The 14,132-nt window shown below is 34.1% G+C and overlaps 1 protein-coding gene across 1 annotated transcript; it reads left to right on the top strand.

The window, feature by feature from the left end:
- Positions 1 to 1,120: 1,120 nt before the first annotated feature.
- LOC138872277 (uncharacterized) lies at positions 1,121 to 2,188 on the top strand. Its single transcript, XM_070150391.1, has 2 exons — positions 1,121 to 1,919; positions 2,028 to 2,188. The coding sequence occupies exons 1-2, from the start codon at positions 1,121 to 1,123 to the stop codon at positions 2,186 to 2,188; spliced, it is 960 nt and encodes a 319-aa protein (XP_070006492.1).
- Positions 2,189 to 14,132: the final 11,944 nt, after the last annotated feature.

Here is a 14,132-nt window from a genome sequence, read left to right as displayed (position 1 = left end):
AAAGCATGATGAGACTGAAAATTATTTATTGTTTCTGAAAGGGCATTTTGATGTTATTTGTTTGAGATACTAGCATGTTTTCTGACTTGTCCCCAATAAAACGGTTGTTGTTAAGTGTTATTACTCACTGAGCTAGCGACTCATTCCCCGCTAATTTTTTTTTACAGAGGCAGCAGTTGACGTAGGCGAGGATGTCGTTAATTAGAGCGCACATGTTGATAGTTCTTGGTGAGCCTCGCACTTGTTCACGTGGGCGGAGATTTTATTTATTGTTATGGTCTATTCTTTGAGTTCTTAGAGTCGCTCCATAGTCATTCTTTTAGTGTCATGGGTATTATTTATTTATTATAGTCTTATGCTAAGTATCGTTCTTTATTATCAAAGTTGGAGATAAATTAGCATTTCTGGTTGTTAGTGGGTTGATTAGTAATGGTGGAGACTCGTTTTGGTTGATTGATAAGTTGCCGATTACTTGGTATGATATTAGGATGTTTGGTTGTTGATTTGAGACAGGAAATTTTTTGGAATAGTCCATAAATAGGGAAAACTCTGTCCGATTTTTTGTAAAATACCGATAAGGCTTACTTGGGAGCACTTGCTCCTAAGCGCTGGTCACGATCCTAAATTGGGTCGTGACAGTTTACTTAAATCATGTTTAATGTTAGAGTTAATTGGATTGCACCAAACGATACTTTAAATTTAATTTACTGTTATATTGTACGAATAAGTATGTTTAAGTAGTAAGTATATTGCAAAGAAAAAAGAACATGTGTTATGATAAATATCACATTATGGTGGATGTCTGCTCTTCTTCCATGATTTTCATCTCAAATGCTTAATGACATATTCAATGACATATTTTGTATGTTCAATGACATATTCCATGACATATTTTCTTCACTTTTATGCTTATATAAAGGCCTTGTAATAGATAGGAAAATACACACAATTGAAGAAGAAAATCCCTTCCTTCTCTCTATCTCCATTTCTTGTTCATGTTTTACTAAATTGCTTTTATTTTCTTGTTCCATATTGTTACTTTGAGTTATATTTCATAATATGTTATCAGCACGAAGTCTTTAACCTCAAGGTTGAACTCCACTTCTTACGAGTCTTCACTATGTCGAACTTGTCAAAGCTTGAGTTTGTGGCGCTTGATATTTCTGGAAAGAACTATCTATCATGGGTTCTCGATGCTGAGATTCACTTAGCTGCTAAAGGCCTTGGTAACACCATTACTCATGGTAATAAGGCATCAAGCCAGGATAAAGCGAAGGCCATGATTTTCCTTCGTCATCATTTGGATAAAGGTTTGAAAGTTGAATATTTAACAGTGAAAGATCCACTTGAATTGTGGACTGACCTGAAGGAAAGGTATGATCACCTTAAGGCTACGGCATTGCCAAGGGCTCGATATGAGTGGATGCACTTACGGTTGCAAGATTTTAAGACCGTAAGTGAGTATAACTCTGTTGTATTTCGAATAACTTCCCAATTGAAATTATGTGGGGAAGTTATGAATGATGAGGATTTATTGGAAAAGATTCTTACGACTTTTTATGCCTCAAATATGATATTACAGCAGCAATACCGTGAACGGGGTTTTAAAAGGTATTCTGAATTGATCTCATGCCTTCTGGTGGCTAAGCAACATAATACCCTTTTGCTGAAAAATCATGAAGCCCGTCCAACAGGGTCAGCTCCGCTTCCTGAAGCGAATATTACAACTAGACATGATAAGTCTGGAAAAAGACAGAATAATAATCATGGTCATATGAATGTACGTGGGCATGACAATGGTAAGAGACGATATAATAGTCGTCATTGTGGTGGTCATGGCAAACGAGAAAATAATATGAGTTCTCAAAACAATCCTTCACGAGGAAAAAGCGGTAACTGCCACCGCTGTGGCATGAAAGGTCATTGAAAAATTGAATGTCGTGCATCTGAGCATTTTGTCAGGCTTTATCAAAACTCCTTTAAAAGAAAGGCAAATAATGTTGGAGTATCTTCTGTTAATGCTCCAGTGGAGTCACATTTGACCTTTAAAAATGATTTTGAGGCAGGGCCTTCAAACAAAAATGATGACAATGCCGAGGCAAATCTTGCTTTGAATGATGATGATTTTCAAGGCCTCGATGATATTACTCATTTGAAAGTTGAAGACTTCTTTGGAGATCAAAACTAATGTTTGATCATTTTATTGGGGAATGCAATTATGTTGTTATTTTTATTTTCGGTGTTTTTGTCTCGTCTGGAGTTGTTTTTATTTTCAAGTAGTACTTAAGTTGTCTTATGTTGTCGTTGGTGATGTTAGTTGTTTCCGTATTTCTCATGATGTATTTTTTTTATGAAGAAATTAAAATTCTCTAGTCTTCAATTGGATCCAATATGAGTAATAAAGATTTATGTCTTTTGGATAGTGCTACAACTCACACAATATTAAGAGAAAAGAAATTTTTTTCTTATTTGATTATGAAAAAGGCCTATGTTAATACAATATCCGGTAATACAAAGTTGATTGAGGGCTCTGGAAGAGCGGCCTTATTATTACCCGGAGGAACGATATTAACTATTGATAATGCATTGTATTGTAGTAAGTCTCAAAGAAACTTGTTGAGTTTCAAAGCTATTGCTAAAATGGCTACCATGTTGAGACATCAAATGAAGGAAAGGTTGAATACCTTTATGTTACTACAATAAAAGCGGGTAAAAGATATGTGCACGAAAAATTGCCCGCATTTTCTTCTGGATTGTACCACACAAATATTAGTGTGGTTGAATCACATGCCATAGTAAACAAAAGGTTTACTACTTCTAATGATTTTATCATTTGGCATGACCGGTTGGGCCATCCCGGTTCTAACATGATGCGCAGAATAATAGAGAATTCAAATGGGCACACATTGAAGAACAAGAAGATTCTTCAATTTAAGGAATTCTCATGTGTTGCTTGTTCTCAAGGAAAAGTGGTTATTAAACCAACATCAGCTAAAATTGGGATTGAATCCGTTGCATTTCTGGAACGTATACAAGGTGATATATGTGGGGTTATACACCCTCCATGTGGACCATTCAAGTATTTTATGGTCTTGATAGACGCATCTACAGGATGGTCACATGTGTGCTTATTGTCAACTCGTAATATGGCATTTGCGAGATTGTTGGCCCAAATAATAAGGTTAAGAGCATAATTTCCAGATTATGCAATTAAGACAATTCGTCTTGATAATGCTGGTGAATTTACATCTCAGGCCTTTATTGACTGTTGTATGGCCACTGGAATAAAAGTTGAGCATCTGGTTGCTCATGTTCATACTCAAAATGGTCTAGCAGAATCATTGATTAAGCGCCTCCAACTAATAGCTAGACCATTGCTAATGAGGACAAAACTTCCCCTTTCAGTGTGGGGACATGCTGTTTTGCATGCAACAGCACTTGTGCGCATAAGGCCAACCAGTTATCATAAAGTCTCCCCATTACAATTGGCTTTTGGTGAGGAGCCAAATATTTTCCATCTAAGAATTTTTGGATGTGCAGTATATGTTCCAATTGCTCCACCAAAACGCACAAAGATGGATCCCCAAAGAAGGTTGGGAGTATATGTTGGTTATGAATCTCCTTCTATTATTAAATATTTGGAGCCTATGACAGGAGATTTATTTACAGCCAGATTTGTTGATTGTCATTTTGATGAATCAGTTTTTCCAACATTAGGGGGAGAAAATAAACAGCTAGAAAAATAGATAGATTGGAACGTATTATCTTTATCTCATTTAGATCCTCGCACAAATCAATGTGAACAAGAAGTTCAAAAGATCATTTATATGCAAAACATTGCAAATCAATTGCCAGATGCATTTACTAACCTTCCACGGGTTACTAAATCGCATATTCCAGCTGTAAATGCTCCAATTCGAGTTGATGTCCCAACTGGACAATATGATGATGCAAATGAGTCTAGGCCACGCCTTAAATGTGGTAGACCAATCGGTTTCAAAGACAAGAATCCCCGAAAAAGGAAAGGAGCAAATGATCAAGTTGATCATAACATAGCAATTGATAAGACCTCACAGGAGGTTCTAGTACCTGGAAATGATGAAAATGAAGATATATCAATAAGTTATGTCTCTACGGGAAAAGGTGGAACCGAAATAACGCTGTTGTTAACAACAATTTTGCATATAATGTTGCAGTTGAAATAATGCAACAAGATGAGGATCTTGAGCCAAAATCTGTCGATAAATGTAGACAGAGAAATAATTGGCCAAAATGGAAAAATGCAATTCAAACGGAATTGGCTTCACTCAAAAAACATGAAATTTTCGGACCAATAGTCCGAACGCCTGAAGGTGTCAAGTCAGTGGGTTACAAATGGGTTTTTGTGCGAAAACGAAATGAGAAAGGTGAAGTCGTAAGATATAAAGCACGACTTGTGGCACAAGGATTTTCACAAAGGCCTGACATTGATTATATGGAGACATATTCTCCTGTGGTAGATGCAATTACCTTCAGGTATCTAATAAATCTGGCAGTTCATGAAAAACTTGATATTCGGTTGATGGATGTTGTCACAGCCTACTTATATGGCTCATTGGACAATGAATTTTTTATGTAAATCCCTGAAGGATTTAAAGTTCCTGAAGCACATAAAAGTTCAAGAGAAACTTGTTCAATAAAGCTTCAGAAATCCTTATACAGATTGAAGCAATCAGGGAGGATGTGGTACAATCGCCTTAGCGAGTATTTGCTAAATGAAGGATACAAAAATGACCCTATTTGCCCTTGTGTCTTTATTAAGAGGTCTGAATCTGAATTTGTCATCATAGTTGTGTATGTTGATGACTTGAATATCATTGGCACTTCAAAAGAGCTTCCAAAGGCTGTAGAGTATTTGAAGAAAGAATTTGAAATGAAAGATATTGGTAAGACAAAATTTTGTCTTGGCCTCCAAATTGAGCATGTACCAAATGGAATTTTTGTCCATCAATCAACATACACTGAAAAGGTTTTAAAGCAATTTTACATGGATAATGCACATCCATTGAGTACCGCAATGGATGTGAGATCGCCTGACATAAATAAAGATCCATTTCGGCCTCAAGAAAATGATGAAGAGCTCGTTGGTGATGAAACTCCATATCTTAGTGCAATTTGGACACTGATGTATCTTGCCAACAATACTCGACCAGATATTGCTTTTGCAGTGAGCTTATTAGCAAGATTCAGCTCCTCTCCAACAAGAAGACATTGGAATGGTGTTAAGCATATATTTAGATATCTTTGGGGAACCATAGATATGGAATTGCTTTATTCTAATCGTAAGCACGTGATTTTTGCCCTATATGAGAACTACTCCAAAAAAAAAACGCAAAATAAAATAATTTTTGTTTGTTTGCAATTGTTGTGAATTTGTGTGGCATTTTTGGATAATTATTTATATTTATCTGTACATGTTTACTTGTTAAATTAATACAAAAAATATGTTGCATTTGCATTTAGGATTTAATTTTACAATTAGGAGTTTGTTTTACAAAAATAAAAAATCACAAAAAATAATGTACTTCGCATTTTAAAGTTTAATGTCAAAATTGTGTGATTTTCTTTTAATTTGGTATTTAATTATTTGTGATAATAACTACTTAGAGTTAATTAATAGTTTTAGGATAATTTGGTCGAGGATTAATTTAGGATTGTATTTTATTTTAATTAGAAAGAAAATTGAAGAAAAAAAAAGAAATATAAAAATAGTTTGGAAATAAATAAAGAAAGGAGGAGTCAAAATTGGGCCAATTCTTGAATTAATCCCCAAGCCCAAATCAATTTCACCCTGAACCCAACCAAATCAAGCCCAATGTTATACCCATACCCACTCCACGACCCGACCCACTCCAATTATAACACAAATATACACAACCCTAAAGCCTAAGTTGGGTTTTTTCAGCTGCTACAGTGCAAAAGACCCCCTTTCTCTTCACATCTTCATCTTCCTCATCACACACCCCTTCCAACGCCAACGAACCTCTCTGTCCTCCATTGACGAGCAGCAGAGCTGCTGCGTCGACCACCCTGGCTACTTCTTCTTCTTCATCGCACAGCCCCGCCTCACGACCGTGACAAGTTCGTCGACGTGAGCCGCCATGGATGACCACAAGTTCGTCGACGTGAGCCGCTGTTGCGTGCAACTTCGACGCGTGCAGTTCGTCGTCTCCAAACGACCAGCAGCTTCGTTTTCAACGAACCTTCCCAGCTCTCGTCCCCGTCGCCCATAACCCCGTCCATCGTGCTCCAGCCATCGACGACAAACAGCTCGTCGACCTCCAGCAAACCCAAACGTCTCACGTCCCATGGTTGCCCTTTTTGCATCTTCTTCACGTCCAAATCGCCATGTCTACTGCTTCTACTACTTTGTCTTCTTCGTCGTTCTCCTCCGCTCACCACTGCCCAAACCACCACCATCGCTTCTGCTTCACCTCCCATGACTGCCTCGTCGAGCATCTGCTTCAAAACCAGCCGCACCTGCTGCGTTGCTGTTGCCTTCTACTTCGTCCAGCTTCGACGGGCTGCCACTGCTTCGTTTTTCAAACGACACCAAACGACCATCTTCTTCGATCGTCCGTTCGTGGTCGTCTTCGGCGTCGAGTTATTTTGGTGCGATAATTGTTTCCGGGCAGATTTGTTTTCGTTCGAGTTCATCGTCATTCCGATCCGGTTAGTTAGTTTAAGTTTCGTTTCTGTCCGTAATTTGTTTGATATTTTCGGATCTAAAATCAGATATGTTTGATATTAATTTCGTGTTTATTGTTTTTTTATTTTCTTCAGTTTGTTTCATTTTTTCTTGTTTATTTTTATGTAGAAATTGTTAGTTTAATTATAATGTTGTTAGTTTTAAGTTGAAGTTCAATTAATTATTTCTTCAGTTTGTGTTTATTAATTTAAAAGGATTTAGTTTTAAGATAGAAATATGTTAGTTTGATAACTTGAATCCTTCGTCTTGATTGTAATATTGTTAGATTTAGTTTGAGGTTCAATTGGTTATTTAATTTTGTGATTTGAATCTGTTTATTTGTTCTGTTTAAGTTTAATTTGAATTTGATGCTCAATGATTTGAATATACTTGTTTGTTATTATTGTTGAATCTGAAAGTAGATTTGTTGTTTAGAAATATTGTTCAGTCAAAATAATTCCAGTTGTTTCTTTGATGTTCTTCATGTAGTTTGAATTTGTTGATTGAATTTGATTAGGAATTGGTTATAGTTGTTGTATTTTGGTTAAAATTGATTAGTTGAATTGGTTATACCTGATGGGGTAGAATGGTAAATTACAATATTTTCAGGGGTAGAATGGTAATTTCAGTAATTTCAGAGGGGTATTTTTGGAATTGAAAATCTGAACAATTATTTATTTTAAGTGCTCTGTCCAATAAATTAATAATATTAAAATAATGTATAAAATAATATGTAGTGGGGGACAAGACATAATGGTGGGGAATAATGCATTTGTTTAAACAATAATGGGGGACAAGACATAATGGTGGAGAATAATGCATTTGTTTAATCAATCGTGGAGAACAAGATATAGTGGGATTGCGGGGCTCAAGAAAAGTTGACTAAAAAAAATAATAATTGCATTTTTTATGTAGTAGTGGGTTTGGTGAGAGAAAGTGGATGGTTTTATTATTTGATTAATTGATTAGGGGGTCTGTTTTGAGAGATAAATAGAACAGACTTGGACAGAATTTGGAGGGGGGAATGAGCGAAAAATAGAGAGAAAAAGTTCGAAAAATATTAAAAGATTTTGAGGGATTCGAATTTGAAGAGAGTTTAAAAGAAAGAATTTCTGAACATTAAGAGAGAATTAAGGGTTAAACATTAACTGGTCTTTCAATAAATAAAAAAAAGAAGTTCACTTTGTTATTGCCCGTTGATTATTATTGGTGTTTCTAAATTTTCATGAGGTTTATTTCTCGAGTTTAATTGGTTATTTGCTACTACTTCACTGGTTATTGCTGGATTTTGTTCGGTTTTCAAATCTGTCACTGGGTGTTCCGTTTGTTGGATATTGCTGGTTATTTGTTGTTGTTGTTGTGTTACATATTTCTTTGCTGATCCTATTCTTCCTTTCCTTGTATTCAAATACCAGGTACACTACTCTGAATCATTTTGACATATGCATTGAAGCTGAAATGAAATGGCCAGAAGATTTATGTTTCTGATTATAGAATATTCATATTTTTAGTTAGATATTCCTTATGTGTTTCATGTTATATGAATGGTAGAATTATGTATAATATGAAGCGTTAAATTGCGGAACTATTGGATGGGTGTCGGTATGAACACCATAAGTATTAGTATCGGCTTTTGTTAATTTTTTGGTTTGAGATCGCATTCAAATCAAATTGGTAAATAGTCAATGTGGGAAATCGATTTAATTTTGGGAGGAAGGGTTAGTAAAAATCTAGATTTTAATTTTCAAATATTGGAATAAAAGCAATTTGAGTTTTTTTTAATCTTTGAATCTTGTTAGGAACTAAGATCCGCAAATATTAGGCCAATAATTTCGTAGAATCAGTAGGCTTGATGCTTTTAATGTGTGACTCAACGTAGCAAGGCTAAGAACATTAATCCATTAGATGCGAGCTTGAGCAAGATGAATCAACGTTTAAGTTTAATAAACTTTCTAATAAGCTTTAGTAATTATGGTTAAATCTAGTTTCAAATGGTTGTGAATAATTAATTCCAATAGTTTTTTTTATAACAATGCGAGCTTTTAATCTAGCTATAATTGATTTCTTTTGAATATTAGTTGGCGAATTTCGTATTTTATTTACAATTTCGATTTTTTTTAGTAAAATTCCTTTCCATTAATATTTGTCTTAATCTGGCAAGTAGTATGTTACGTTTTTCTTATTTTTTAAAGCTCGTAATTAATTAGGATTTTTATTTTATTCTTAGAGACTAATTTAAATAGAAATGTAGTCACTTTAGGATTACCCTTTAAAATAAATGAGGCGTGCCTCGCCAAAAAAAATAAATTACAAATTGCGGGGCCCTCACAAATGTATATATTAATTACTTAGAGCTCGGGATTGGCCGCTTAGCGAATTTCATGACCTTTTTCCCAAAATAATAACACGATAGTCTTTTTAGGCACGTGCTTAATAATCTTACCTTCTTAAAATCGGGTGTGCATTTATGCGACCCAAATCCAAATCTCAACGGAGTCAAAATGTGTCAACAACCAAGGGTGCATTGATTGCGACATGGTTCGAAACGCATTTTCACGACGTTGCAATTCTCTAATAATAAAAGCGGTTTAAAGTTGATAAAAGCACATGAATTATAATATGTATTAAAATCGGATATCTAGCCATTACAACAGTTTAAACGACTGTGCTAGAACCACGGGATTCGGGGGTGCCTAACACCTTCCCTCGGGTCAACAGAATTCCTTACTTAGAATTTCTGGTTCGCAGACTTCATTTGGAAAGTCAAATATTTTCCTCGATTCGGGATACAATCGGTGACTTGGGACACCACAAATCTCCCAAGTGGCGACTCTGAATTAAATAAACAAATCCCGTTTCGATTGTCCTTTAATTGGAAAAACTCCTTTATACCCTTACGGGTAGGAAAAATGAGGTGTGACACTAATGAATTCAAGTAAGAAATGATTGGCTATGCCGATGTAGGTTATTTGTCTGATCCATAAAGCCCGATCTCAAACAGGCTATTTGTTTACATATGGAGGTACTGTTATATCATGGCGTTCAATGAAACAAACAATAGTTGCCACATCTTCAAATCATGGTGAGATAATAGTCATTCATGAGGCTAGTCGGGAATGTGTTTGGTTGAGATCAACGACTCAGCATATTCAGGAAATGTGTGGTTTTCTTATGAAAACAGATAATCCAACTACACTATATGAAGACAATGTTGCATGCATTGCTCAACTGAAAGGAGGATACATCAAAGGAGACAGAACAAAACACATTTCACCAAAGTTCTTTTTTACGCATGATCTTCAACAAAATGGTGAAATTAATGTTCAACAGATTCGTTCATGTGAAAATTTGGCTGATCTGTTCACTAAGGCATTACCAACCTCAACATTTGAGAAGTTGAGACAGAAGATTGGAATGCGCCGTCTTCGGGAAATAAAGTGATGTTTTCATGAGAGGGAGTAAGATACGCGCTGTACTCTTTTTTCCTTAGCCTAGGTTTTGTCCCATTGGGTTATACTGGTAAGGTTTTTAACGAGGCAGCAAATAAAGCGTATTACAGATATGTGTACTCTTTTTCCTTTACTAAGATTTTTTTCCTACAGGGTTTTTTCTTAGTAAGGTTTTAACGAGGCACATTATCTATGGACATCCAAGGGGGAGTGTTATGCTAAATATCACATTATGGTGGATGTCTACTCTTCTTTCATGATTTTCATCTCAAATGCTTAATGACATATTCAACGACATATTTTGTATGTTCAATGATATATTTCATGACATATTTTCTTCACTTTTATGCCTATATAAAGGCCTTGTAATAGATAGGAAAATACACATAATTGAAGAAGAAAATCTCTTCATTTTCTCTATCTCCATTTCTTGTTCATGTTTTACTAAATTGTTTTTATTTCCTTGTTCCATATTGTTACTTTGAGTTATATTTCATAATAACATGAATATATTCAAATGAGTTATTGATTGAACTCACTCAAAGTGTAATTAAATTTTGTTGTAACAGTCGAAGCATTCAAAATTGCTCCTTTTGATGTGGCGTGACACCATATGTTCTTTAATAAAAAAAATTAATTAGCTTGTTATTAAGCACGTTTTATTGAGTTGATTTCAGTTTTTTTTAATTGAAAATTTAGAGTATGATTGAATTATCTTTACTTGAACTAGATCCTTCTGTTATATACGTGGCAAATCATGAGTCGTCATCCCAGTAAGTGATGGTGTGTGAACCTTTTGATTATGCTCTATCTTTGCTTCTCTCTCCTTCCACGCCATAATTATTCATCATGAGGAACATTTTTTTGGGTGGGTCGTGAATTTGTTCTAAGTAATTTTTTGTTTTCACCCGATATTAGGTAAAAGATTAATTTGGATTTACGATATATAAAGCCTCATAAAAAGAAAAAGTGTTCCCTATTAAGATTTTTTTATATTCAAAGCTCGAATTCAAAACCTATAGATTAAAGATAGAAGGATCATATCTATATCACACTATAACCCTTGATAGTAATCTGTTCTAAGTATTTATATTAGTTCACATCAACGGTATATATAATCAATAGAAAGGTAGGCAAGGTGTTTAATTTATTGCTTGGAAAATTACTGAGAAGGAACAATATTGGGAGGCAAACACACATATCTACATATGTGGTAAATATATATTCTTTTTATTGCATTGATCTGGTAACAAGTCTAGTACAAATTATTTAATAACATGATATTGGTAAACGTATTTTATATTATCACAGGCTGAAGAATCCAAGAACTTCATATCAATACGTGGCAATTTCATAACATCCTTTTCTTTTAAAAAATGTTGCAGTATTACTTTTAAACATGTGCATTTTATTACTCAAGAAGGGAGATCCTTTATTCAGAAAAAGAAAAAAAAGAAGCTAAGTATATGCATGATTGAATATTGATCTCTGTTCGTTTCTATGTGGCAATGAAAACACGTTCCTCCTAAAAATTGAACTTTAATTCAATTTTTAACTGAACTACCTTTTAACCTGTCACACTAGAGAAATACTTTGTTCAGTGTCACAAGTATACGTGTTCACTGCCGATTACAAAACCTTAGTAAAATATTTTATCTATTCCTACCAAGGTAAGATTTAGTTGGAAACGTAATATGTGGAATAAATTCTAGTCTTCCATGATATACATATTTGTTTAAGGGGAAGAAAGGTAGTTAAGCACGTGATCGTTATCTCAAATGAATAGTAGATTACCAAACCATAATAAATTAGGTTAATTGTTTAAATAAAATTGTTGATGCTAAAACGACACGAATTAGCGACGAATAAATTCTATAGCCAAACACTAGCATTCGCTTGATAATTCTGCTTGCAATGGATTATTAAAAAATTATATTAGTGCGAATAATTTAGCGATAAATTAGCAACAAAATTCGTAGCTAATTCCAGTTTTTTTTAGTAGCGCCAATTAACCAATATGTAACCCCTTTTTTCCTTCACATGATAATCTTACCCTATGATTTAAAAAAAAAAAAAAATCTTTGAACCACATTTGGAGTAAGTCCCTAACACAGTAATATGTATCGTCTTTATAAAATCAGCTGCTTATCATTAGATAATGTGGGTGTGAAAAAGTGATGGATGATCTCTATTTGCTTTTCTTATCTACAAAAAAACAGCCCATCTCAGATTATCAGTTATGCCAGGTTTGATCATAGGAAATACTAAAATACATTATGACAGATTTGGTCCTACATTAATATATTGGACTCCACAAGAGAACAATATTTATTAAAATAATCTGTGTAGAAAGTGAACTGGAATAAATTGAATAAAAGAATTTGAACTTCGAGCTAGTTGGGTGAATATTTTTAGGTTGCACTTGCATGCAAGTATCAGACACATGGTGATCGAAATAAAAAATAATCTCGAACGCATGTTCTAATTTTAATTTCATTAGAAATCTAAATTTTAAAATTGTAAATCACAATTGTTGAGTAGATTCCACAAAACTTAATGAATAAAACATACGAGCTTTATTGGAATGTGAATTTAATGGGCAAGCATCTGTTTGTGATTTCTCTATTGATCGGTTATCTTTTCAAATTGCACTTCATCTTTTGCCCCTTTATTATTTTCACTACATCCTCCCCCCCCCCCCCCAAAAAAAAAAAAACTATTATAAAGAAGCAAATTAAAGAAAACAGATTTCAGGATTTACCAATCGACAGATGTATTTTTAGAGAAAACGTCACATAAATTTGGAAAATGAAGGGATAATATTCATGGGGCATTTGTATTTATACCCGTTTTTTGTGTCACGTTTTAACTTGTGCCCGCTTTATAAAAAAAATTGCAAGCGTACCCGCTTTTTCGCATAACTTCAGCATACGAGGCTGAAGTAACAAAGACAATCACACAAAACTTCAGCACTAAGTTTTTATTTTGTAACTGAGAAACTTCAGCTCTAGATCCACTACTAGAATTCCTGTAAAAAGCGACCAAAAATTAGCGACCAAATTTGGTCTGTCAAGAAAAGCGACCAAAGTTGGTCGCCAAACTGCCGAAAATAATATAAAAAAATATTTAAAATACTTTAGCGACCAAAGTTGGTCGCTATTTGGCCGCAAATTTAGTCAAATTGTTGACTGGACTGGTCAGACTTGCTTGATCAAATATATACTGATATTAGCGACCAATATTGATCGCTAAAGTGGGACCCACATTAAATTTGTTAATAATTTTATTATTATTTTATAAAACTTATAAAATATAAATATATATAATTTAAAACTTGCGACCAACGTTGGTCGCTAATTGAAGGATAAGTTGATAGCGACCATCATTAGTCGCTAACATGGGACCCAGTTATAATATTTTAATAAATATATATTTATTTAAAAAAAATTAAATATAAATAAATATAATTCAAAAGCTAGCGACCAAAGTTGGTCGCTTAATGAAATAGAGGCCAACGTTGGTCGCCAATGTGGGACCCAGTTCTAACGTTTAACAATTTTTATTATTAATTTAAATATTATATAAAATATAAATAAATCTAATTAAAATTTAGTGACCAAATTTGGTCGCTAAATTAAATTCATGTACTGTTAGTGATCAACATTGGTCGCTAAATTAAATTCATTTACAGTTAGCGACCAAAGTTGGTCTCTATATGGTCAAAATAAAAAATCACTTTTGTATTTACTATGTAAATAATATAAATGTAAGTCGTTAACACTTTTGTATTACAAGAGATGAATAGTACTACGAAGCGGGCGTGTGTGTCTATATATATAATATATATATACTTACGCTATATACTATGCACTAAGTATAAGTGTATTAGGTAATACTGTATCGAATATAGCTTATATATATAATATATGTACTTACGCTATACTATGCACTAAGTA

This window comes from Nicotiana sylvestris, chromosome 1 (genome assembly GCF_000393655.2).
Source record: "Nicotiana sylvestris chromosome 1, ASM39365v2, whole genome shotgun sequence".
Lineage (NCBI taxonomy): Eukaryota > Viridiplantae > Streptophyta > Magnoliopsida > Solanales > Solanaceae > Nicotiana > Nicotiana sylvestris.
Note: the sequence above shows the minus strand (reverse complement) of the source record. Positions and strands in the feature narration are given on the sequence as shown.